This window comes from Sorex fumeus, unplaced genomic scaffold, assembly GCF_029834395.1.
Source record: "Sorex fumeus unplaced genomic scaffold, SorFum_2.1 ptg000107l, whole genome shotgun sequence".
Taxonomy (NCBI): Eukaryota; Metazoa; Chordata; class Mammalia; order Eulipotyphla; family Soricidae; genus Sorex; species Sorex fumeus.
The window spans coordinates 1,946,239-1,972,778 of record NW_026606164.1 but is presented as its reverse complement, the minus strand read 5'-3'; the positions used below and the strand labels follow the sequence as shown (position 1 = coordinate 1,972,778).

At 65.5% G+C, this 26,540-nt stretch overlaps 2 protein-coding genes across 2 annotated transcripts in view; one reads left to right on the top strand and one right to left on the bottom strand.

Moving 5' to 3' along the window:
• The window catches only part of LMBR1 (limb development membrane protein 1), a 232,682-nt gene that overhangs the window by 4,658 nt on the left and 201,484 nt on the right, over nucleotides 1–26,540 (top strand). The window lies entirely within an intron of this gene.
• DNAJB6 (DnaJ heat shock protein family (Hsp40) member B6) overlaps nucleotides 7,865–26,540 on the bottom strand; it is a 36,351-nt gene continuing 17,675 nt past the window's right edge. The window contains exons 6-10 of the mRNA XM_056134841.1: nucleotides 21,163–21,294; nucleotides 20,166–20,307; nucleotides 19,708–19,778; nucleotides 10,302–10,493; nucleotides 7,865–7,993 (exon numbers count right to left, since the gene is read on the bottom strand). Of these exons, the coding sequence (XP_055990816.1) occupies nucleotides 7,911–7,993; nucleotides 10,302–10,493; nucleotides 19,708–19,778; nucleotides 20,166–20,307; nucleotides 21,163–21,294 (620 nt within the window). The 3' untranslated portion in view covers nucleotides 7,865–7,910. The remainder of the gene's footprint in view (nucleotides 7,994–10,301; nucleotides 10,494–19,707; nucleotides 19,779–20,165; nucleotides 20,308–21,162; nucleotides 21,295–26,540) is intronic.

The following is a 26,540-nucleotide window of genomic DNA, read 5'->3' as shown; positions in this document are numbered from 1 at the left end:
GGGCATGCAGAGTGCCCACAAGGCAGCCCTGGACATGAGCGTCCACCCCACACGTTCCCTCCTGCTGCTCTCCCCGTCCAGTGGGTGCTGTGGGGTGTCGCCAGCAGGGGGTGCCTTCTGGCCCTTGTGTGGAAGCCAATGTCCCTTGAGGCCCTGCAGAACCTGGAAGTGGAGGAGGTGGGCATCCCTGCCGGGATGTGGGTCCAAGCCCCGGGGAGAGGCCCCAGCCCCACCGCAGGACGCTGCACCCGGATCCCTGCATACACAGGGTGGGTCCCAGCCCAGTCTGCGCGGTGTGCCCCCCTCGTCCTGCCTGCAGGGGTGGGAGTGCCGTCCCTGCCCCCCAGTGCCCCAGGGAGCAGGCCGGGAGCTCAGTCAGGGGTGGACACACAGACGGACAGCCAAGGTCCAGCAGCCGCAGCTCAGACACACGCCGGGTGGAGGCGCCACGGGGTCTGGGGCAGGGCGGTAGGGGGAGAGAGGAAGGGGGAGGGGCAGCTGGGCATGGGGGCACGTTGGGGGTGGGTCTCGGGGCAGACGAGATGGACATGGACGGGGGTCTCAGGGGACGCAACCTGGGATGGTTTTGGCCTCACACACGGGGAGTGTCCAGGAGGGGTGTGACAGGGGCCTGGGGTCAGGGCCACTGGACTCTCGGGCCAGGCGGGAGGCAGGACTGAGGGAATAACTGGGTCCTGCTGGGGATGGGGATGGGGCCGGAGCAGCCCCCAGACGGCCCCCCAGGGACCCCAGGACGGCTCCTGGCACAGGTGCTGGGGCGCCCCCTGCTCATTCCTGATGCTCAGTCGCCAGGTGCGGGTCGCCTGGGGCCATCCCCGCATGCTCCCCCCCAGTGCTCGCCCCGAGGGCATGTCCAGCAGTCACTGAGGCCCTCGGGGCACACCCCAGGCTCTGCAGGCGGGACCAAGGGGGTGGGGGGAGGCCCAACAGGCCTGAGGAGGAGCCAGGAGGAGCGCGAGGTGTGGGGCCCACAGGCAGCTGCACAGGGGCCAGGCAGGGGACCCGGGGGGCGGCCACAGGCCCTGCTCTGGGGACGGAGGGGACACGGCCAGCACCTGCCCCTCACTCACGAGGCCGAGTCAGGGAGGAAAGGCACCTGCAAGCACACATACCCGGACTCCTACATGCGTGACACACGGCTGAACACACGTGCGCTCCAAGACAGGCGTGCCAACAGCCACACATGCACACTCAAGCGATACGCACACAAATAGACACACACGCACACACATGCCTGTGTGGACACACACGCGGTGCACATTCTGACATGCTCATATTCATACACATACACACTCACATGCACACAAACACACGCACACATGCTCTCCTACATACATGCACGCCATCCTACCCACATGGACACACTCGAGCGCAGCCCGCACTTGTACACAGTGCACATTCATACACACGTGAACACAAACAGCCACACACATGCTCGTGCATGCACGCACTCGCACGCACGCTCTGACACGCGTGGACGAGGAGGCTGGTGCCAGGGTGTTCCCACGAGCAGCCCCGGCCAGCACTCTCTGCCAGCCTCATGTCTGAGCCGCCGCGTGTCCACGGCCGCCCACGGCCGCCCAGCTGCCCAGGCCCGGATCCGCCCTGGGCCTCCACTGGCCATTGCTGCCCCCGGCTGCTGCCCCCATGGCTTAGCTGCCTGGGGCGACCCTGAGTGAAGTCTGCCCCCCTGGCAGCCCCGCCCGCCCGCCGCAGCCAGCCGGCCGGAGTCTCCAGCCGGACGGCGCATCAATAGACACCCTGCGGTGCTGTGACAAATGCAATTGTCACCTCAGCTGCTTCTCCACGGTCAGAGCTGCCCTGTGAAATGAGGCCCAGAGCCGGGCCTGCTGGGGACAGGTAATGACAGGCATGGCCGGGCCGCCTCCCACCCGCACCTCTGCGCCCACGGCCCGCCCGGGGAGGGTCCACTCTGCCTCCGGGAGCTGGGCCGTGGGCGCAGGCAGGGACGCCGGATGAGGAGACCCTGGGACACGGCCGGGGCAGGATAAGCAGGGAGGGCAGCAGGACCCCCCCCGCCCCCCGAAGGCGCCCAGGACTGCTGCACGGGCCCTCCCCGCCCGCCCCGGCCCGGGCAAGCACCTGATCCTCAAAACTCCGCTTCCTGTGTTCCTCCGCCTTTGTCTCTGATCACACACGGGAGAGACGGCCCTTCAGGGTCAGGGGGTGCCGCGAAAACCCTACAAGCCCTTCCAGAACAAATAGCAGACAGTGACCTCCGGCCCTCTCTTTGCATAAGAATTACCCGCTCGGCCGCTGGCCGGGGGATGGGAAATGCAGCTTCGGATTTTCTTCCTCAAGACGCTGGCGGCCGAGGGGGAGCTCCGAGCTCATCTGCATCACAGATCAGGCCTCTGGGAGAAAACCGAGCATCCATAATTCATCACATGTTTCCTGCAGACACGTCGGCGCAGCCACGGAGCCCTGGAAACGCAGCGCCCACGGGGAGGCCCGCTGCTTGGTGTGAGCAGGCAGAGGCAGGGCGTGGGGGGCGGCACGCAGCCTCCGAGCGTAAGCCCACGCCCGGCGGGACCCAGCTCCATGGCCACGGCGGGCTGGACACGGGCTGGACACGGCCGGACACGGGACAGGGCACCCAGACCCTGCCGGGCCCAGGGTCAAGTCCTCGCCCTGGGAGGGGGTAAAGGGAGCACCCACCCGTGTGTGCCCACCTGTGTGCCCGCCTGCACCTGCCTGTACCATGCGCCCACAGGAGTGTCTGGGTGCCACCCTCTCCGTGTCCTGCTGGCCTGCACGGTGCCCGCTTCGGCCCCCTCCTCAAACTGTGTGCGCCCACCAGACTCCGGACCCTGGAAGTCGGCGGGCACCTGCCCTCCCTGAATGGAGCAGCGGAGGGTCCGGCTCCACCCAGGCCTATGTGGGTGCCAGGCGCCCGCTGTCTTTCCCGGAGAGCCGAGGCGGTGGCCCCGGGCGTGGGGCAAGCAGAGGTGGGGGCAGGCTTGAGTGAGACCCCCAGGGCGCAGCTGCCAAGAGGCCTGACTCTGCGCCTGACCCCCAGTGCTACGAGAGGGCGACCATGGCCTCGGTGATCAGGAGGGCAGGGGCAGGGCGGGGTGGAGCAGCCAGGGGCCCGAGGCTCCGTCCACTCCCGTGTGGGTCACTGCACGACCCCCTGCATCCCTCCCATGTCGGGGCGGGGCTGCCCCCGGGGCTTCCCAGGGCCCTTCATGAGGCTGCACCGCCCTCAGGCTGCCCCCTGGAGGCCTTTGTCCGTCCTGTTGTGTGTGACAGAGCCAACGGGCATGCACTGGCCTCTGCTGACCATCAGTGGGCTGAAGGAATCGGCACGAGGAAGAGGAACACTTTCCAAGGTCGCTGCCACCCCTCAGAGCATGGGGACCCCCAGCGTTCGGCGCACCCGAACCTTTCTGCTCCTGCATGGTCCCGTGCCCCGGGGAGAGGCCCCAGCCCCACCGCAGGACGCTGCACCCGGATCCCTGCATACACAGGGTGGCCCCAGCCCAGTCTGCGCGGTGTGCCCCCCTCGTCCTGCCCGCAGGGGTGGGAGTGCCGTCCCTGCCCCCCAGTGCCCCAGGGAGCAGGCCGGGAGCACAGTCGGGGTGGAGGTCCCAGGGGACACGGTTGAGGGAGCGTGGCCGCAGCAGACCCCCAGCACCCGGCTCAGGAAGTGGCAGGGCCCTCACACCGACGTCTCCACAAGCCCGGTGCCAGCACGCCCCTGGCCAAAGTGGACAGGGCTGCCCTGCACACCCTGACCAGGTTCCACCCCCGGCAGCCCCTGCGATGCCCCGAGCCCGCCAGGAGTGATCCCTGAGTATAGAGCCAGGAAGGACCCCTCCTGAGCACTCCTGGGTGCCCCCCAAAAAACAGAACAAAAAAGGGCGCCTGGGCCCTCCCTCGTGTGGCCGCTCCCAGCACCCCTGACACGGGCCTTGAAGCCTGACCCAAGCAGCGTCTGGGTGCCCTAGAGAAGGAGGCCCTGTGGGGGGACAAAGGCCACACCCCCGGACGTCCCCAACCACAGACCGCGGCCCACGGCAGGGACACACGGCTCCCCACGCTCCCCCTGCGGGCACCGGCCTCACACCGTGCCCGCTCTCCACGTCTGCGCCTGCGCTCACACCCACGCAGCAGCCCCACGCCTCCCGGGGTGCACACGGATACACACTCCCACACGTGCTCTGCACACGGGCTCCCCCGGGCACACATGTACACACAAGAGCAGGTATGTGGGGTGCATAGACGAGATACGTATCTGCACTGTCTGCACACGCGTGCACATGCGTGCACTCAAATGCAGTCCACGTGTCGTGTACATGCGTAGGCTGTGCATATGTACACGCCCACACGTGCCTTATGACGCCCATGCACATACATGTGCGGGCACACACGTGCATATTCATGGACATGTGGGTCATACACACGCAAGCCCCTTCGCGTGTGCCTCCACATGCATGCAGACCTCATGCAGACACAGGCGTGGACAGAGGCGGGTCATGCACAGTGCACGAGCTTGAATGGTGCACACGTGTGCCCCTTGCACGCTGTTTATGCATTTAAGTGCTCAATGCACACACGTGCAAAGCGAGGTTTCTTCTCCCGCCGACCCCGGAACCGAGGGGACTTTTCCCAGACTTGCCGCGAGGGGGGAGGGAGGGTGCAGGGGAGAGAGCGAGGGGGAGACTGCAGGGGGGCGGGGCGGGCACAGTGTGGCCCCTCTGCGCCCCGCGCTGTCCCTGTGGCTTCTCTGCCTTCTCCTGGGTCCGCTTGGGGCTCCCCACGTCCCCAGAGGCCCCGGGCCACGCTGAGGTGCCACGTGGGGTCGCCGGGCCCCAGTGCGGGTAGGGGGAGGCCCAGAGCTACAGCAGCCTTGAGGGGGGAGCCGGGCTGCCCCACTCACCCCTGCAAGTGGCCTGGGCAGCCGACAGAGCAAAGCCCGAAGCCGGCGAGGGCTGTGGGGACCCCCAGTCCCGCGAGCTGCCGGCCTGGCCGTGCCCGGCTGGGGGCTGTTCCAGGCAGTTCCGTGGATGCGCCGCAGGGTCACGACCTGGACATCTCCCCCACTGCCCCCAGGCTGTGGTCTGCTCGGGCAGGGGGGAGAGGAGGGGGCTGTCGAAGGCGCACGAAGGGCCCAGGGGACCCCCATGCAGTCACTGCCAGGCCCGCTGGGGACCCTCCGGCCTCCGCAGCTCTGCAAGGCGGCAGGTTCTGGGAGGATCGAAGGGCCCTCAGCAAGCCCACCCCCTGCACCCTGAGAAACTCAGCCCAGAGGAAAGGAGCCCGGGAGGAGGCTGGGGTGGGGGCCGGGGCAGCCCCCCCCCCCAGGCCGCCCGAGGCCCAGGAACAGGCTGCAGATGAGGCTGGACGCGAACCCCCCCTGGGCTGCTCAGGGCCCGGGAGGCTGGAGACCAGGTCGAGGACGCCGGCACCCCTGCAAGTCCTGAGCCCTGACCCCGGCCCTGGGTCACGTGTAGCATGTGCCGGCAGAGGACACGCGTGGTGAATCATGTGTGCACTGGCTCATCCGCTTCCTTGTGGATCGTGTGTGTAATCCAGGGGACAGTCGTGTTCCAGGTCAGACCCGAATCATACGGCAGCCCATAGGTGGACGGTGCCTGCATGGGGGTCACATCTGCGCCATCTCACTCACGGGCACGGGATCCTGTGTGTGAATCACGTGTGCTGACTCCTACGTGGACCTGTGTGCTGGCTCATGTGCACATGGGTCACACGTGTCAGCTCTCACACACAGGTTGTGTGGATGGTGTGCACGTGTTATATGTGCATTTGGTGTGCGGTGTGTTTGGTGTGTGCGTGTGCATGTGTGTGGTGCATGTGTGGTGTGTGTGTGTGTGTGTATGTGTGTGTGTGTGTGTGTGTGCGCCGTAGCTCTGGACAGGGCCTGCCCCCTGCTGGGCCCTCCAGAGCACGTGGAGGATGTCACCTGCCATCAGCCCGGCCACGTGGGGTCTCCCTGTCGGTGGCACCCAGGGAACTTGGAGCTGGCGAACGTCCCCTTCCCAGCTCAGCCGTGGCCTCGCCCCCACGCCCGGCCGGCTGCACGCGCCCCCCCACGCAGGACCACGCTCGCTTTCCCCTCATTTTCCTTTCTGGGGGCCCGGGGGCAGCGCTGCTCCACTGAGCCTCAGCCCTGCCTGGCCGGGCCCAGGGGCCATGACACCAGTGCTCCCCCAGGGATGCCCCCTCGCGCCGCCCAGCCCCTCCCGAGACGCGGCCGGTGGGTGACAAGCCCGTCTCCCGCCCACTCCCCCAGGGGGGCACACGCCCACCGCGGGCTCAGCCGGCCTGTGAGCGTGCCACCCCACGGTGCCCGCGTGGCCATGCTGAGGACGGGCCTTGCCGCGCCCCTGCGGGTGCCAGGCGGGCGCCACGGCCGCGGCTCCTTTCCTTTTATGAAGGCGCCCCCCTGTGGCCAGGCGCGAGATTGCACCGGGCTGCCTCTGCAAGAGCCGCAGGACTGGGCAGACCCCGACTGGCCCTCGGGAGCGGTGGACAATGTCCTGCGGTCAGGACAAGCCCATACGCTGCACCGCCCGTGTGGACCCAAAGCCCGAGTGTCCCGGGCCGGCCCATGTGGGGTGTGAAGGTGCTGGGTGCTGGATGCTCGGCAGGGACCGGTCCCCGCGGGTCTGCAGGCCTGGGGCCTCCTGCCGGGACCCGACCCGACGGGGGGGGGGGGGGGGGGGGACGGACTCAGGGGCCAGAGGGGGGCAGAGGGGAGGGGACCGTCCCCCCACAGAGGGCTCTGAGGGAACGTGGCACGGAAGGTCACACGGGAAGGTCACGCACGCGGGCAGGTCACTCACACGGGACCTCACAGGGAAGGTCACACCTGGGAAGGACCTACGGGAAGGTCACGCGCGCAACGTCACACCTGAGGTCCCCCGGGGAAAGGGCGAGGAGGGCGGGCCCATGAGGGGGTTCCGTGCCGGGTGCCGGCGTCCAGCCCCACAGAGGGGCAGAGCTCGGCTCACCAAGCCCGCGGGGTCACAGCTCAGGGCCACACGGCCCCCAGCAGGAGGGAGGGCACAGACGCCCCCGGCAGCCGTGTGGGAGGATGGGGCAGGGGCGTCCTGCAGGCGGGCGGGCAGCCGGGCCCATCTGTCCCCTGCGACCTCGGCGATGGGTCCAGCAAACACTGTCCACGGTCCACAGGGCACCGGCGCCCAGGCTGGACCACAGTGGGAGCGGTGGGTGCAGGACCCGTGGCCACTGCCGCTGGCTGGGATGGTCACCGGGCAGCCGGCAGGGACAGTGCCGGCGAGACGGGCACGGGGACGAGCTGGGACCCCAACCATGGAGCCGGAGCGCTGCAGAGGGGCTGGGCTGTCCCTGTCACGCCCCCTCCCCAGCACCTGGGCACAGTGGGCAGCACGCCGCAGGGGGCGCCCGCTGGCCCCGAACCCGCATCACTGCCCAGGGCCGACACTGTGATGAAGCCGCTTTTATTCGTGGGACTCCACAGGTCCCGAGCCGGGCAAGGCGCTCACGGGGCACCAGCACTCGCCCAGGCTGCCCTCCCCTCCCCCCGGACAGTAGAGAGAGGTCGACCACGGGGGCACCGGGCGGGGACAGCGCCCCCTCGAGGGGGGCAAAGCAAGACATCATGCAAAGACTTCCGGGAAGCCGAGGATCCAGAGCAGACGGGGTCTCCAGGAGCGGAGGCTCGGCCCCCCCACGGAACGGGCGGCCCCAGACCCGAGGAGCGACCGGCACCCGCCCGCCCTCTCGCGGCCCCACGCCGGGACAGAAGGCGCTGAGGCTGGAGAGGAAGCCACGGGGTTTAGTGTGGGAGGGACGGCGGGCGGGGGCGTGGGCGCACACCCGCGGGACCTGGGGCCGAGGCAGGGCGAGGGCGGGCCGGGCTAGCGGGCCCCCTTGGGCGGCTTCTTCTTCTTGGACTCATCCTTCTGCTTGGGCTTCTTTCTCTTGCTGCCTTCTTTGAGTCCTACGGAGACACCGGAGTCACTGTCAGCCCCGCGGGGGGCCCCGCCGGGCGCCCGACTCCCCCGCGGCCCCGCCCCGCCCCTGCCCTCCCGCTGCCCACCAGGGACAAGCGGCAAGGCCGGGCTCAGGAGCTTCTGCGGGACAGGAAGCGACCTCTGCCCGCGCCCCTCACTCGGGGGCTGGTGTCAGCCGGAGAAGCCTCTGCGGGGGCCCACACCGACCGGAAGCCGCCCCAGACCAGGCCCGGCATGCCTACACACACACACACACACACACACACACACACACACACGCACACACACACGCACGCACGCACACGCGCGCGCGGCAGGACTCCTGGGAGCCCAGCGGGACGGGGCTCAGCCTGACAGACCGGGTCCCTGCCCTCTCGGGGGTCACCTGCGGCACACGGTCACGCTGCCAGCAGGCGCCTGGGCAGTGACACCTGGGCCACTCACGCCCACTCCTATTCGGGCGGGGACACTGGGCAGGACGAGGGGAGAGAATGAAGCCCACACAGGGCAGGATGGGGGCTGAGGATGGCAGCCAGGCAGGGCAGACGGGGACAGACAGATGGGGACAGGCAGACGGGGACAGATGGACGGGGACAGACGGACTGGGACAGACAGGGACAGACGAATGGACGGGGACAGACGGACGTGACGGACAGGGACAGACGGATGTGACGGACGGGGACAGACGGACGAGGATAGATGGACTGGGACAGACGAATGGATAAGGACAGACGGACGGGGACAGACGGACTGGGACAGACAGATGCGACAGACGGACAGGAACAGACGGACAGGGACCGACAGACAGGGACAGACGGACAGGGACAGACAGATGGGGACAGATGGGGACAGACGAATGGGGACAGACAGATGGGGACAATCGGCTCCCCAGGGAGCCCCAGGCTCAGTCCTGCGGCCTCACTGTGACTGGGGTCAGGGTGGGCTGCGGGAGGGGACAGGCAGGGCCTGCTCGAGCCAAGGGGCCCTGGGCCCCCAGCAGTGCGGTCCCCAGGCCCAATGAAGGAATGAATGAATGAATGAATGAATGAAGGGCCTCAGTGACGCTGAGGGTCAGTGTGAGCCGTGGGCAGCTGCAGATCCGCCATGCTCAGCAGACAGCGGACAGCGGCCTCCTCAGTGCCGCCTCCGCAGCTGGGCCCCCAGGGGCCCCACACACCCGAGTCGCTGACGCAGAACAGGGGAGCACTGCCGGCTGCAGCATGGCCAACGTGGGGCTCGGATTCCCGACCAGGCGCAGTCACTCACTGCCACCCACGGGAGGTGCCATCTCCGGGCAGGGGTGCTGGGGGTCAGGGGCCGGGGTTGAGGGTCGGGGCTCGGGGGTCAGGGGTCCAGGGCTTGGGACCAGGGACTCGAGGTTGGTCAGGGGCTCAGGGTTGGGGGCGCTAGGGGTCAGGGGTTCAGGGTTCGGGGTTGCTTGGGGGTTGGGGTTAGGGTTGGGCGGTTCAGGGGTCGAGGTCTCGGGGGTCGGGGTCAGGGCTCAGGATTGCTCGAGGTCAGGGCCCTTAGGGCTTGGGGCGCTGCCCGCAGGGCAGGAGAGCCCGGGAGTCTCACGTCGGCCACCCACACGGCTTCTTTGGTTCTCGAGCGCCCTCGGGACGCCCGGCCACCTCTCGGGGGTCACAGGAGGCGGCCGACAGCAGGGGTGGTCAGACTCCCCGGCTGAGCTGCCACACGGGGCCACAGGGACTCAGGACCACTGGGCCACCGCACACCCAGCCAGGACACCCTGGGGACACACAGCACTGCCCCCCTACACACAGGCCACGGCCCGAGGAAGCCCCTCAGCTCCGGCCCAGACAACACGCGTGGAGACACAGGACCCGTTTAATGGCTCGGAGCTCCTGCCGCCCGCCCCTCAGATGAGCACACAACAGGGCAGGAGCCCCGCCTTGTGCCGCCGCTGGCCCGCCCCTCGGGTGGGCTCTGCCTCAGTTTCCCTGCACGCACCAGCCACGGAGGTGGTGGGCTTCTGCCTGTGGGAGATTGTGCGGAGAGTCTCACCAAGGGTGGGCTTTGCCTCAGATTCCCTGCGTGTGCCAGCCGAGGGCATGGTGGGCTTCTGGCTGCGGGAGTTCTCCCCTTGGGTGGGCTCTGCCTTGCTTTCCCTGCGTGCACCAGCCGAGGGCACGGTGGGCTTCTGGCTGCGGGAGGTCTCCCCTTGGGTGGGCTCTGCCTCGGTTTCCCTGCGTGCACCAGCCAAGGGCACGGTGGGCTTCTGGCTGCGGGAGGTCTCCCCTTGGGTGGGCTGTGCCTCGGTTTCCCTGTGCGCACCTGCTGGGAGCACCAAGGGGTCCCAGACACTGGGTGCACGGGGTCGGCCTGGCTCCTCCTGGTCCTCCCAGCCAGGCGGCTGCCCAGCCCTGGGCTTCTGCGTCCGCACGGGGCCGGCGCTGGGCTGGCCGGGCAACATGTTCTGGCCTCGTCGCCGGCACTCCTCAGCCAGGGCCTCCTGGTCCACCACACCTGCAAGCAGACGGGACAGGGTGAGGAGAGGGCAGGGCCGGGCCCAGGCTGCTGGCCGAGACGGCCCCCTGACCATCCCCGGGGCCACACCACCATCTCGGCATCCGCGCGGTGCTGCTCTCAGGGCCTGGACCCCAGCGGTCAGGAGCACGGGGACCCGGGGTGGGGGGGGGGGGGCTCGGGGGAAAGAGGGGAGGGTGGAGGGGACGGGGGCAGCAGGGCGGCAGAGACGCCCGGCAGGGTGTGGGAGAAGCCCTGGGCGCTGGGCCCCGCCCTCTCCTGTCCAGGTGGCTCTGGTGCGGGCCAGCCAGGGGCCCCGGGACACGTGCAGCGCCAGGTGAGTCCAAGCTCCAACTTGCCGGCTCAGCGGAGACGCCCACCCCGAGGCCAAGTCCCGCCCCAGCCTGTGGCCAGTGGCCTGGGAAGCCACGCGGGGTCTGGCAGAGAGGGGCAGACCTGCAGCCTGCTCCAGCCTGGCCCAGAGCCCGGAAGGGGGGTCCCAGCATTCAGGAAAGTAGGCAGGGAATGGACGTGGGTCCAGCCCTTCCGCCTTGCCCAGAGGGCAGTGGGCACACACCCACCTTCAGGACTGCCGGCCGCAGCCCCCCACGACGTGTCAGGGCAAAGGACAAGGGCAGCTGGGCCGGGCTGGGCCTGGGCTGGAGGCAGGACACACCTTCCTGTCTGATGCCCGGTGCCCAGCACTGTCCACGGCGGGCGGCACGGCAGAACAGCGGGTCCCCAGAACCTGCCCACGCAGCCCACGGTCCCTGCTCTGGCTCTGAGGACACAGCCGAGGGTCAAAGGCCACAGGACCCACCCACCCATGCCACATCCCAAGTGAGTGGCCGCCAGGACCCCCGTCCCCGCGCCCGCTGCAGCCAAGGGAAGGCCGTGGAAAGGGAGCACCAGAGCACGGCCCCGGGACACCTCCTGCTCCGCCTTGGGGACCGGCAGACACTGAAGGTGCCTGGGGGCACAGGCCACAGGCCATGGAGCCGGGCCGGGCTGGGGTGCTGGTCCCGGCCACACGCTGGCTCGCCCGCTTCTCTCTGGACAAACGCCTCCGGTCCAAGCACAGGCTCCTGAACAGCCTTTAAAACGTGCCTTGAGGGGCTGGAGTGATGGCACTGCGGGGAGGGCGTTTGCCTTGCACGCAGCCAACATGGCCGACCCTGGTTCGATTCCCAGCATCCCATATGGTCCCCCGAGCACCGCCAGGAGCAATTCTGAGTGCATGAGCCAGGAGTAACCCCTGAGCATCGCCGGGTGTGACCCAAAAAGAAAAAAACAAAACAAAAAAAACGTGCCTTGAGACAAATCTGACTTTTGTCAGCAAGCGTTTGTCTCATCTGCCGATTTTCAGCGCCTACATGCCCTCAGCTGTGTAAGACCTTCCAGGTAAGAGCTCGCCTGAGGGAAACGCGGAAAACCGAGCCCCTAGGCGAGCGCAGCCCAGCGAGACCCGAGGGTGGCCAGAGGGAAGGTCTGTTGCTACAGCCACAGCAAGTGCCACTCGCTGGCTGTCTCCGGTGCGTCCAGAGCAAGTGTCCACACTGACAGTCCACGCTCTGTTCCAGGGGACGCAGCGAGCAGGGCACCTGCCTTGCATGCAGCCAACCCGGTTCTATCCCCAGCACCCCTGACGGTGCCCCAAGCCCGCGGGAGTGACTCCTGAGCTCAGGGCCAGGAGTCAGCCCTGAGCACCGCGGGGTGTGGCCCCAAACAAAAACAGAAACAAGCTGGTGTGGCAGGAGAGTCGCCAATTAGACCAGAAAACAGCCCGGCCACGAGGGAAGTCAGACTCAGAAACAACGCGGTGGCCAGGACCCGGCGCTCAGGAGGAAGCTATGAGAAGAATGTTCGGGCAGCTCTTCCTGGGCCCCTGACTCCCAGGGCTCCAGAGTTCCCCAAATGCAGTGGACATGAGTCTGGCTGATGCTCGGAACGAACTTCAGAGACAAAAGCTGAATCACGGATTGAATCCGATGACGCGCCACCCCGTAACTGTGATCTTTCTGTGATTCAACCAAAAAAACTTTTTTTAAAGAGCAACCGAATCCCTTCCTCTAAAGATGCAGCATCCAAGAAGTCTCGTCCTGGCTTTTCTTTCTCTTTTCTTCTCTTTTTTGGTTGCACTCAAATCACGGAAACCACTAGTGCAGCCTGAAGCTGTGCAGACCCCGAAACTCCTGAGAAGGACAAGGTCCGGAATCTCGCCCGAGCGGCCTGCTCTGCTTCTGAGCGACCGTGCTGACGGGCACCTGCAGAGCAGAGCAGGCAGGGCGAGGCCACAGGCCCCTGCTCGGAGCCCAGGGCAGAAAGGAGGGGGCCGGGAGTGCGTGGACAATCGGGCAGCGCAGCCCAGGGCGTCTCCCAGCCTGACTCACTCGCCCGCCCGGCACACCTGATGTGACCCAGTCCTGCTGCGGTGCCCCCGCCTGGCCCATGCACACGGGGTCCTGGGGCAGCTGCCTGGACCTGGCTGAGTGGGCGTGTGGGAACACCTGGTGCAGAGACCGCGGCTGGATGGCACAGGGCGGAGGGGCTAAGGTGGGCACTGTCCTGGCAGGCCCGAGGGGGCGGAGCTGAGGAGGGGACGGGGCCTGGGCGGGAGCCATTCCACACTCTCTCACTTGGGGAGCACAGTCACAAAATCGCATTTTTCTTGACACCTCGTTCAACCCACGGCAAAACCCCAGATAAGGGATTCAAGCGGCTTCATCAAGTTCTCCAGATGTCTTTCAACACTGCTGTGTGTCCGGACACTTTCAATAAGCCCGTTTCGGGCTGAGCCGTAACAGGCCCCAAGGAACGCGCCAGCCATTTCCACAGAGGCCACCCGGCTGGGGAGGGGCCCCACCCCGCAATGTCCATCCTGGAGGCAGCCCAGGGCGTTCCCCTGCAAGCCCAGCTCGGCACATAGCAGGACTCACGCCAGAACGCCCAGGAGGACGGCTGGTGGCACGGGGGAAGGGCAGTCACAAAAGCCAGCCATGGGCCGTGGACAGGCACACGGGGGCCCCGGGGAGCCCCCCAGGAGTGGAGAAGCCCAAGCTAGCGGCAAACAGCCGCTTCTCTGAGCAATATCCGCAGCACGGCGCCGCTCCGAAGGCCGACTTCTGGAGGCAAGCGGAAATGTGAAAAATACAAAAATGCCCTGAAAATGGGGAGGAGAGGCGCCAGAAGCTCCCTCAAAGAAATCCAAAAGGCCAAAAGGCACAAGAAAACAGGCCGTGCCACCAACCACCAGGGAGAGGCAGGTCAGAGCGATGTGCGCTGCCATCCCACAGAGCAGCAACCAGTGCTGGCCGGATGCGGGAGAAAGGTCCCCCCCGCACGCTGGTGGGAACGCCACTGGACATCCCAAAGAAACCTGGGAACTGCCCCGCCTCTTCTGGAGATTCGAAATCAAAACAGAGACCTGAGTTTCGCACTCCGCGTCCTTGTCAACCACCCGCGGTGCCACAACCGGAAACAGCCCGAGTGTCTGAGCACAGACAACAGGATAGAGCAGCCAGGGCCAGACGCACAGTGGGCAGGACCGCCGGGAGGGCCAGTCGGCAGGGCGCTGCCCCACAGAGTGAAGCGGGTCCGAGAGGGCGGCACAGTTTCCCACACGCGGGTGCACGGACGCACGATGGGGGGTCATGAAGACAGTGGAAACAAAGAACACGGAACTGGCCTTCGCTGGGACACCGGGCACTGAGGGCCCAGGGCCAGGGCAGGGCGGGCAGCGGCTGTGGTGGAGGGAAGAGCGACCGGGAGGAGGGTGCTGACAGGGTCCCATGTCACGCTCGACGCCCTATTGGAAACGGACTAACCCACGGTTCAGAAACACAGACCCGGGCCAGAGCGCAGGACAGCAGGTAGGGCACTCGCCTTGCACACAGCCGGCCGGGGTTCGAGAATTCCTGAGTGCGGGCCCAGGAGAGGGCCCTGAGCAGTGTGGGTGTGGCCCCCACCCAGGAACTTCACCTGCACCTAAAGCACGTAAGTGGTCTATGGAGAGAGGAGCTGAAGTTAAAAGAAACAAGACTGAGCGGGCACTTTTTAAAGAAAAATTAAAAAAAAAAAAAAAAAAGGAAAATTAAAAAAAAAAAAGTGAATTTTTTTGAAAGTTGGGTTCAAAAGTAGTTTCAATGATTTACACTGGTGGGAACCAGAAAAGGGTATTGCAAAGGCTAAGGCACTATGCCTAACAGCCCTATGGCCGCCCCCAGCGCCCCCAATGGGCCCCAAGCAGAACCAGTGCACCCCCAGAACCCAGGGAGCAAGGCCCGGCACCTGAAGGAGCCACGGCGCCATGTGACGTGACTGCGTACACCCAGGGTCCAGAGTGACCCGCGGCAGCCAGTCGGGGCTCAACTCCCAGCTCCACGGATGGTCCCCTGAGCCCACAAAAAAAAAAAAAAGCTGCAAATATTTTACAGAAACGGTTAACAGAAAGAGAAAATGTTTCGGATATTCATTAAGAGTCTTAGAAAACTGTTCCCAAGAAACTAAAGCGCCACTTGGCTGGACTGGAGCGACAGCACAGGGGGGAGGGCATTTGCCTTGCACATGGTTGACCCGGGTTCGATTCCCAGCATCCCAGAGGGTCCCTCAAGCATCACCAGGAGTAATTCCTGAGTGCAGAGCCAGGAGGAACCCCTGTGCATTGCCAGGTGTGACCCAAAAAGCAAGTTAAAAATAAAGAGGAGAGAGAGAGAGAGAGAGAGAGAGAGAGAGAGAGAGAGAGAGAGAGAGAGAGAGAGAGCGCGTCACTTGGCAGTTTCTCCGCGGAGTGTGGGGACACGGGCTACGAAGACAGGGCCATGTGGGGGAGGACCAGCCAAGCAGAGTGGCAGGGAAGGAAGGACAGACGGACGGGTGGGTGGGGAGGAAGGCGTGCTGAGGCCAGGGCTCCTGTGGGCGCATCCAGCCTTGGCCCTGCCGACCTGGGGCCCTGGGGAGCCGCCAGAGCTGCAGACCTGGGAATCCGCGGGGGTACCAGGGCCCCTGGGGACTGAGGACGGCCAGGGGAGATGGTCAGAGCGAGGGGGGGGAACGACAGTTCAAGCCCCGCCCTGTCCTGGCCAGCACTGCACGGTCCCCCAAGCACTGCCAGGAGTGACCCTGAGCTACCAGCCAATGGCCCCCACCCCCACGTGCCAGAGCACTGGAGAGAGAGCCGGTGCTGTGTGGGAGGGGAGGTGTCTGCTCGCGTCCAGCACGGGGGGGGGGGGGGGGGGCAAGAACATTCTTTGGACAGGAGGACCAGGGAGACGGCTCTGGGCAGGTCTGCAGCGACACACAGTGACACCCACCCCTGGCCCCTGGAGTCTTCCGTAAGGGGATCCTGCCACAGTGGTCACACAGGGGACACTCTGGGGAGTGCGGGGAGGGGGGACAGAGGACGGGGAAGGCCTCACACAGCGCCAGAGCCAGGACTCTGCCCGACCCCAGGCAGCGGCGTGACTGAGCAGGGCGGGACGCACGGTGTTCTCAGGGGGTGGCCAGGGAGGGCACCGCGCCAGCATCGTCCCGCGTCCTTGGAGACCAGGCACACGGCAGCCGGGAGCAGGACATGGGCCAGCGCCCCGGGGAGGGCCGGACCCTCAGCTGGGTGGGCAGGGCAGATGCAGCCAGGCCCCACAAGGGCTGCTTCCAACCAGCCGGCCAGGCTGTGGGCGGGGGCCCAACCTCCACGGGGACCGTCCACGCACGGCCCCATCCATGCTGCACACGGACGTCCACGGTGAGACACTCACGCGGGAATGGGGGGTAGGGCGGCTGCCAGGTACCCGCCGGAGGAAACGGTCACTCTCCTCATGGCCAGCACAGGGGCCCAGGCCTGGGAGCCGACCCACGGCAGCCAAGTCGGGAGCGGGCCCCGGCAGAGGTGGCGCAGGCGCGCGGGCCGGCCGGGCCTCCGGCGGGACGCCAGCTATCTGCGCTGGTCTGTCTCCAGGGGTGGCGTCGGGGACACGGCAACTGCCCGGAGAGGGGCGGGAGGGCGCACGCGGCCCCGGCTCTATTTCCAGAGGCAAATTAATCCTCTGGGACAGAAACTCAGAACAACTCAGAACAAGCTGCGGTGTTCATCAGGCGGGAAACGCAGTGTCTCTGGCCGGGCCAGGGATCGAGGGCAAAGCGGGACCCGGCCGAAGCCAGCGTCGCCCTCTGCGCCGGGTCAGACAGCGAAGGAACCGCAGACAGACGTGGCGAGGCTGAGCTGCGGGCACAGTGCTCACAGCACCCAAGGGAGGTGCCCGTGTGCAAGGGTCTGGCTAGGACGCCCCACCCCTGCCCTGCCCACAGCCCCCTCCCCGCCCTCCCTCCTCCAAGGCCCAGGCTGTCGATCCCCTAAGTGACAAAAGGAATGAAAGCCCAACAGGAGACCAGAAACCGCAGCCCTGGCCTCTCACCTGCCAGGGCGACCGGCCGCACCCGCCCTGACGGACCCCAGGCCCCTGCACAGCCCCTCCGACCCCCTCCCCAGGTACCCCAGGGCACAGATGTGCTTGGAAACCCCTGGGCTGGCCAGCAGGGCCCTTCTCAGTCACGCGTGGGTCCCTTTCACCCGCGTGCTGAGAGACGCCCAACAGAGCCAACCACACCGCTTCTCCAGCACGCACGCCGCATGGAACAGGGGCTCCCATGAAGGCGCAGCTCTGGGGGGTGGGCGGAGACATGAGCACCCCAGCCAGGACCCAGAGAGGCAGAGCGACTTGCCAGGGGCCGCCGCCCGCCAGCTCTGAGCCCTCTTATCAAAGGTCTCCAGAACGGCTCAAAGAACAAACCACCAAACTGTGCCAGTGAGACAACCTCAGGCTAACGCTCCGTGGCCTCCTCAAGGCGGGGCGGGTCGACCTTCCCCGCGGCATAGTCAAGGGCCAGCCCCCCCTCAGGACCGAGGGTCAGCAAGTCCAGAGCATTAGACGGGCGGTGCGCAGGAGTCCCCAAGTTCTAGAGTGGAAACGGGAACAGACAGGTTCAAGCAGCAGCCCCGAACTCAGGGACACCAGACGGAACGAGCATCCAAACGGGCTTGGTCGCCCACTTCCTGTGACTCTGCTATGGGACAGCGACAGGCCAGGCTTGTGGGGTGGGGAGGAGGAGGTCACTCGCGTGGGACTAGCACGGGACAGGGTGCCCGAAACAACTGCACCACCATCGACTCTGTACCTCGATGTCATAATTCTTCTTAAAAAAGGCACAAAGGGGCTGGAACAGCAGCACAGCGGGAGGACGTCTGCCTTGCAGGAGGCAGACCCGGGCTCCATCCCCGGCATCCCTGAGGGTCCCCCGAGCACCGCCAGGAGGGATTCCTGAGTGCAGAGCCAGGAGGAACCCCTGAGCACGGCCAGGTTGACCCAAAAAGGAAAAAAAAAGGCACAGAGGGGGCCAGAGAGACAGCACAGCTGTGAGGGCTCTCACTGTGCGCATGGCTGACCTGGGCTCGAGCCCCTTCTCCCGTGTCTGGGGTGGTCTCCTGAGCCCGTCAGGAGGAAGCCCTGAGCACTGCTGGGCAGAGTCCAAAAAACGAAGATTTTACAAGGCACATAGAATGGGACAAACAGATGAGAGCTGGGCCTGAATCGATGTTCTTAAAGTCTCGAGGGGTGGGGCTGAGAGGCCCAGACCACACCCCACTCCCCTCGAGGCCCCGGCTGGCCCCGTCTCGGGTAAAGGCCTCGACTGCTCTCTGACTCAGGCAAAGGCCCTGAGGTTTCAGACCGGTCTCCTGGCACTACCGCCCCAGCCTCCTCGGACACCGAGGCCTCCCTTGGAACGTGTCCTTGGGCGCAGATGCGTCCGCGCGCAAGGCAGGAGTTGGTTACCTGCCCGCTGCCGGAGGGGCTGGGCCCTGTCCGTGACTCACCCGCCCACGGATGAGTAAAGGCGATCCCAACAATCCCCAGTTGTTTTCTGGAGCTTCTCACGGAACACACGGACGCCCATGTCTGCTCAAGCAGAGGTGCCGGGACAGGAGCCGCAGAGCTGCCCCGCGGGACTGCGCCCAGGGCCCGGCGCGGGGCCACACGAAGCCGCCCCCGCTTCTGACGGCCAACACGCACGCTGACTGCAGGCCGCCTCCTGCGGCTTCCTCGGATTTCTACCACGCCCAGATTCTGGGCCAAGGGGCTGCTCCAAGGGCGGGAGGGCGAGGCAGGGGCGCCACAGAACAGGCACCGGTGGGTGTGGTGTGGTGACCCCCAGACAAGACCGCGTCTTCTGACAACACACCCTTCCGTCAAGAGCAGGCGCGGTGCCCGGACGGTCCCTCCCGCCGTGCTCCACCAGGGCCCCCACCCAGCGCCCGCAGAAGCGGAAGCCCCCGGGACGCGAGCACACACGTCCGGAACAGCTACAGAAGGATCACACAGTGTGACAAAGCGTAGATGCTTCTCCCCCCGGAAGAAAACATCCAGTCAGCAGCCCACCGTTCCCTGCAGAGCACTGGGTGGCGAGTCCAGCAGCCGCCGTCCTGACCAGCCGCAGCCGAGGCCCGGGCACAAACTCACACAGACACAGGAGACCGCAGGGCCCCGCGGGAAGAATGCACCAACACATTCGCATTTATTTTCTTTTTTCTTTTCTTCCTTTTTTAAGCAAACGACAAAGACCCAGTTTACCAACTTTACTTCTTCACCCCAGGCTTAACAGTACATATTTAAACAATGGTCAAGACTCACTGTGTTGCCAGCATTCATGCACAGCTAGAAAAACATCCTCGATTTATATTAAACCAGAAATGTGTTACCGACAAGGCATTAATATCTTTCACTACTAAATACTGAAAAACTGAAATTACTGAGTGGACGATTCATCCCGGCAATGTCAGCGTCACAGCAGGGTGACTACTCGGCTCGTGGGACGCAATGGGAAGCAGGTCCGTGCTGGTGTTAGTGTACGAGAAAGTCACGGCCACCTTGGATCACGTTTAATAAAAAAGCAAAGTGCATACAGAGATTTACAACGATTTCAAAGACAAAAAAAAAGTTCTATCGTGTGGTCCCATCAATCAACTTAAAAGTCTACGACGAATCGGGCTCCGACGAGCTGTTTATAAATACTTTAGATTAGACAGTTACACGGAAAGTCGAGTCCGTTTGAAATCTTCAAAAAAAGGTTCCTGTTACTCCTGACACGGTGCTCGTTACGAAAACGCTCGGCCAAGCGCGTGCGTCCAGCTACTTGCTATCCAAGCGCAGCAGCTGCTCCTTACCATTGATCGTCAGGGACTTGAGCTGCCCGTCCTCCTCCACCTCGACTCTCTCCTGACCGTTCTCCACGATCCTGCGGGCGAGAGTCGCGTCGGTCACCGGGGAGGGGAGGCCCGCTCCCAAGCAAGACCAGCCACGCCCACGGAGCCAGCCTGCCCGCAAGGAACCTTCCCCAAAGCCTGCTGGGGGGTTAGTCTCCAAGGGCCAGGCACGGACCCAGCGAAGGCCGCGAGCGTCCCGGCACCTGGACATCTGGGAGGAACGCCTGGCCATCGCGACCGCACCCCGGCCCTGAGCGCACATCACCGCCACCCCACGTGCCTGTTTCTCCTGACACACAGACCCACGGGCCAGGAGTACGGGAGACTAACGGGCAGCGGGAAGAAGACCCGCCCAGGCGCTCGCTCGGAGAGGGGAAGGAGCCCCGAGCCCACCCCACCCACCCCCTCCGGGCACATACCTCTTGGTGGTGACTTTTCTGCCGTTGACTATCTTGGTGGAGGTCGATATCGACTTGAAGGAGCCCGTCCCACTCCCTCCGAAGGCCGAGGAGGAAAAGGACGTGAGGCCCCCATGGCCGAGGGACCCGAAGGAAGTGAACCCTGCAGGGACAGGGGACAGGAGTGCTGTCAATCCCAGTCCCGCGGAGCCACGTCCCGGGGGCAGCAGCCGGGGGGCTCCCGCGCCCTCAGGGCTCCCCCCTCCCTGCGATGCCCCCGAAGGCCCGCGGCGAGGCGGGTCCCAGCAGTCGGACCCTGATGCCCAGACGAGCAAGCCAACCTGACGTCAGCACTGGCTCTTTGAGGAAAGGCTCCCACCTGTCCACGCTCAGAGCGCGGGCAGAAACAAGGACTCCCGACTCCGGGCTCCACCAACGCCGACATGGGCCGTGCTGTCCCGTTAGAAAGGAACTGGCGGGGCTGGGGGGCCGCACACTGGCCAGCACTGGCCCCGCACATGCTGACCGGGCTCGACCTGCACCCCCGATGGTCTGCCAAGCACCGCCAGGGGTCACTGCCGAGGGCGGGGTCGGGAGGAACCCCTGAGCCACGCCAGGGATGACCCGAACGACTTTTCAAAAAATAAACCGGCAGGCAAAATAGCAAAGGGGGTCAAAGTGCTGGCCGTGCACCCGGCCGACCCCGCTCAGTCCCCGGCACCATGCAGGGCCAGTGCCCGGAGCAGAGCCAGGAAGGCCCCACACAAAGGCCTGCGAGCGGCAGCCAGAACAGCCACGTGGCGTGGCCTCTGGCCAGGGGCAGGCGGACAGGCGTGCCTGCACACGGCCAGCCCGCACACCCCCATGGCACCCGGGCACTGCCGGGAGGGGTCCTGGCAGAGCCACCCGGGTCGGACTGTCCGGTCCGAAGGAACAAAACGCAAACGGCCCCAACGACCCTTCTGACTGGCACTGACTTCTGTGCAGACACTGGAGCGGTCCGCCAGGGAGACAGCACCTGTGTCAAAAGAAGAGAATCCGCCTCCGAAGGATGGAAATCCACCGAACGCAGAGAAGAACGATCCTGTGCCTCGGCTCCGGCTCCCACGAGGGCCTCGACGACCACCGAAGAAATCCTCGAATGGGTCCTCTGTGAAGACAAGCACACGAGACGCTCAATCCAGCTCCTCCTTTTGCGGAAGAAAGAGCTGGAATAAGGAAGACGTGTTGATGCCTCGTAACAGTGTTTCACCAGAGACAAGAAATAGCAAGTTCCACAAAGAGACGGAGCGTGTCAACAGAACCAGACGAAGAAACCCCCAACCGATTCAACAGACTCTTCTATCCAACGGAGACGAGAATGCGTCAACAGCAGCCCGGTGGAGGGGGCTCCTGCCCGGCACACACCCAACCCACTGCCAGCACCCCGTAGGGCCCAAGCCTGCCGGGAGAGCCCACCTACCCCCAGTGAGTAGCACCAGGACTTCACAGGTGGATTCTGCTCCAGGGGTGTTTCATGAGTCCCCTTTGACTGGACATACTGATCCCTGAGGACAGGCGGGAGCAGGCCCTGAGCCCTGCTGGGTGCGGCCCCAACGTGGGAGGGAGAAAGAAAGAATCCGCCCGACTTCTCTGCGAGCCTAGATCTCAAAAGTGGTACAAAGGGGCCACCAAAACCAAGTCTAAAGAAATATCCACTGCATAAAATTATGCACGTAAGAGAAAACTGTCTGCACAGTCCACATCCTACGAAAAGATGAACGATTCCCGAAACACAAAAACACCATCCCCACGTTCAGGGGCAGTTCTTTTTTGGAGGCGGCAGTGGGAGGAGGAGGGAGGGTGACGAGCAAGCCCTTCCGAAGAACACAGCGTCACACAAACTCTCTCGCAAAGCGACACGCTGGGGCTGCAGGGACTACGTGTCGCGGGAAGGACGCAGACCCAGGCTTGACCCTGGCCCGCAGAGTCAGGAGCCAGCCCTGAGCGCTGCTGGGTGTGGCCCAAATACCACACCAACAAAGAGACGGAGAAATCACTGCAGTGCAGACTCCTGGGTGCTGGGAATGCGCCTGGCACTGCCACAGAGTGCCACCACCGTCACCAGAGCAAACACGGGCACGGCAGAACCGATACGGAGTGCAGACTGGCCACACACACAGCTGCCCTGAGTCAAGCGTGACCCGAGCAAGGCCTGGCCAGCCCCGGCAGCCGCTCTGAGGGAGGCGCGGGCTGAGAGCGCTTCTGGCCGGAGAGGGGCGGCAAGCCCCTGGCTGTGTCTGCAAAGACGACCTTGCCCCCCAAACGTGCAGTCCGGTCCTTGCTCTCCCCTGCCAGCCTGATCCGCAGGGAAAACCCTAAGGAAACTGGGCGAGAGGCTGGAGAAACAGGCCAAGACTAGGGCCCCTGCCTCGCTCCCCCCAAGCCCCAGACCAAAGAAAAGTACCTGCACGCGTTTCATCACCAGGCTGACTGACTGCCCGTGTTCACACGTGCCAGGCCGCGAGGGGGGACCCTAAACTCTCTAACGCTCGCGTGAGTGAGCTTCCCGCACATGGCACTGCGTCCAGGCCCACCCCACACATCCGTGCGCCTGATCCTCACCGGTCACAAGCAGCTCGCTTCCAGCCTGGCTTGACCCCCCACATACCAGAGGGGCCCCACCAGGAGCGATGCCGGAGCAGAGCCAGGAGTCAGCCCCGAGCACGGCCAGATGTGGAGCCGACCCTACACTGAGCTGCGAGCACTCCACCCCGGAGTCTGCCGCCCTTCTGGAGTGCTACTACCGTGTTCCTGGGATGTCGCTACTGTGTTCCTGAGGTGCTGCTACTGTTTCTGGGGAGCAGCTACTGTGTTCCTGCGGGTGCTACTGAGTTTCTCCTGTCAGGGCCACAAAGATGAGCCCCACCACAATTTCTTCTGTGTTTTTGGGCCAAACACTGCAAGTGCCCCGGGATGACTCCTGGTGGGATTCTGGGGGCCCGAAGGGATGCCAGGGACCAAACTGGCTCAGATGTGCGACTGACTGAGAGCAGACACTGACAGACAGATGCGGAGACAGAGGGGGAGACTGACAGACGGGGAGAGTGACAGAGCGCAGGAGGTGACGGCACAGCCGACTCTCCACGGCCACGTGGCCAACTGGTCGGACAGTTCCGTGACCAAGCTCTGCTGAGTGGGCAGTTTCCAAAATCAAGTGATCCAATTTCTGACACTTGCTTCAGAAACAGAAACAAATGAGCAGGAACCGTTTCCTGAGAATCCGAATCCGGAACTCTTACTTAGAAAACAAAAACAAAAACTCTCCTCGAGGCCCGGACTCGCTTGGCCTGCGGTCAGGCTGACTGGCCCGGGCAGCGCCAGGAGTGAGCCCTCCTCGTGCTCCGGGAGAACAGACAGCGGGGCCGGCCAGAGGGGCCATCGACAGAGAGGAGGAAAGAAGAACCACCCTCTTACGGGCCACCTGACACCAGACGACGCCCTCACCGCGCTGGAGAGCGAGGCAGGCACCCCCGCTGCCACGCTCAGGACACAGAAGGGCCCCACGCAGTGCCAGGAGTGGAGTCAGCTGACACACGGGCACACGTGGCCAGGACAGATGGGCCCCTGGGGAGGCTTCCGGCAGAGCAGGGAGCCCTCGAGGGATCCATCCGGGGGACTGTCGGACGCAGCACCAATGCACTCTGTGGCCGTCCACAAAAAGCCTCAGCACGGTGGTGCTCCCTCTGCCTGGACTCTCGGCTGCCCCGGCTGGAGCCGGGAGCACCAGGCCAAGGGGGGACTCAAGCCCAGCGCACGCAGGGCAGCCCTCAGTGTCCAGAGGACAGGCCGCAGAGCACAGCCGGGAGGCACTCGCCACGCACAACCAAGCAGGTTCGATCCCCGGCATCCCAGAGGCTCTTCTGGACCCGTCAGGAGTGATCCCTGGGCACAGAGCCAGGATCAGTCCCGAGCACCACTGGGTACGCACCCCCTCCAACCGAACCCCCAAAGCAGACAGACACCTCTGAGAACAGAACAGAACTGTGGCCACACAGGCACTTCTCTTCTGAGGACCATGAGGTGACTAACACAAGGCTGGGGTCCTCGCCCTACTCGCAGTCGAGCCCGGTTCGAACCCCACGAGGCACCATCGGCCCGAGCACCACCAGGTATGGCCCACCCCCAACACAGACGGTTCTCGGGTCAGAGAGAACATGGCGGGCAGCCGAGGGCACCTGCCCCGCACACGCTCGGCCCGGGTTTGAGCCCCGACACCAGGCCCTGCCAGGAGGGACCCCTGGGGCTCAGAACCAGGGTGAGGCCCCCGAGCCAAAGGTGAAGAACTGAACGACTACACGCCCAGCCACAGACACGCACAAGCAGAAACCGGAGGGGCGTGGAGCGAACACCCGGAGACACGGCCTGCTGCCTGGGGCGGGGGGGGTTCCCCAGCCCCCCGCAGGGCTGCGAAGAACACAACAACACAGATCCGTCACGGGCCTGGTCCTCCGTGAGGCTGAAGACAGATGGACTCAGGTACTGGGCGACCCCGCCCTTGGTCGCCCCGTGCCGCCGCTCCCGCTCGACCTCCACACCCAGGGAGACGCCGCGGGAACCCGCCGGGCTCAGGGAAACGGCCCCACGCCACGGGGCCCTCAGAAGCGGGCGGACCAGGGAGGGGCTCGCCCGGCTGCACTCTGTTCTCTCTCCAGAAAGGACCCTGCTCGCCCGGAGGGTGGCGGGGCAGCACCTGGGCTCAGGTGGGAAGGACTCAACCCACCTGTCTAGGTGGGGGACACTTACCGGCCCCGCCCCCTCCAGGGCTGCCTCTGCGGCTGCAGGCACAGGAAGTGACGTCTACAGGGACACATCCGTGTCCATCCGGGCTCCCGGGCGGAGCTGGCGTGAGGGGCCTGGGCCGGCCCACGCCCAGCTCTGCGCCCCGTCCTTTCCTCCTAGGACGGCTGCTCTTTACGGGTTTCTCAGGTCCCCCTCGGAATCTGCGGCTTCCCAACCGCTGGCGCCCCTCTCGGGCCCGAGGACAGAAGGCAGGCTGGTGCCCCCCGAGCCGCGCCCGAGCCCCCACCCCCAGGCGCGAGGGAAGCCTGCCGCCCGCCCCTCGCCGGCCTCCTGGCTGCCCTCGGGACCCGCCCGTCCTCCAGAGAAGCGTCCAGCAAGCGCAGGGCCAGGCCGGCGGATTCGCTTTATTGCACGCCCGCCCGGGGGCCCGGGGGCTCCTCCTCGCTGGGCAGCTCCTCGCAGGCCTCGCTGAGCCCGTCCTCGCTGGAGACGAGCTCCAGCTCCTCGCTGGGCGGCTCCTCGGCCCAGCCCAGGCTACAGCCCTCGCTCAGCTCCTCGCTACACACATCGAGCTCCTCGCTGGACACCACGTCCAGCACCTCACTGTCCGCGTCACTCGGGCCGTCCTCCAGGGCCTCCTCACACCCGGGCTGCTCTAGCTCCTCGCTAGGCTCCAGGTCCTCACTGGCCACCTCCTCGGACCCTGGGGAGCAGAAGGGCGGCTCACCGCGCGGCAGGCGCCCAGCCGCCCACCGCGCTGCACGCCGGTCCCTTCCCGTGAGCCGGCACGAGGGGAAAGGCAGGCCAAAGCAGAAACAGAACTCTGGAAGCAAAACTAAGTCTGGCTTTGCCTTTCCAACGTGAGACCCGCATCTTCCCTCGGAAGCCGGACCTCCAAGAGCCACAGCACAGGGGGGAGGGGAGGGCGTCTGCCTTGCGCAGCTGACCGGGCTCGGCCCCCGGCATCCCGGACTGCCCCCTGGGCACAGGGCCAGGAGAAAGCAAGCCCTGAGCACTGCCGGCTGTGACCCGAAAAGCTCAAGGGAAAAAACCTGGACCTAGAGAATGCTTCCAGAAGCCTGGCTCTGGCAGCCCCGGGCTCCCCGGCGGTGAGCAGCTGACTCTTCCCTCTCGCGAGTAACCAGATCACCCAGAGTCAGACCCACGGCCACTGCTGTGAAGAGCTCACCTACCCTGCGTCCCTCCAGGGAGAGGAGGACTGAAACAGCGGCCTGGGGACCAGGACAGGGCTGACCCCGGACCCCACGGGGTCCCCTGAGCCCCAGCAGGAGTCACCCCTGAGCACAGAGCCAGGAGTCACCCCCGAGCATCACCAGGTGTGGCCCCAGATTAAAAAAAAATAGCCAGTGGCCTCGAGACTGGGGTGCCACCCCCTGGGTGCAGAACGGACCCTGGGCTCGTCTCGGAAGCGGGGCCCGCCGGGGGAGGGGTCCTCAGTTGGCCCTGCCGAAGCCCGTGTTCCCAGGGTCCTGGCGGAGCTGGGGTGCCACCGCCCTGACTCACTCAGGTCCACGCTGGACGCACCGCCAGCGGGCTGCACGGTCACCTCATACACGTAGTAGCCGTGGGGCAGCTTCCTCTCCTGGGTGCAAA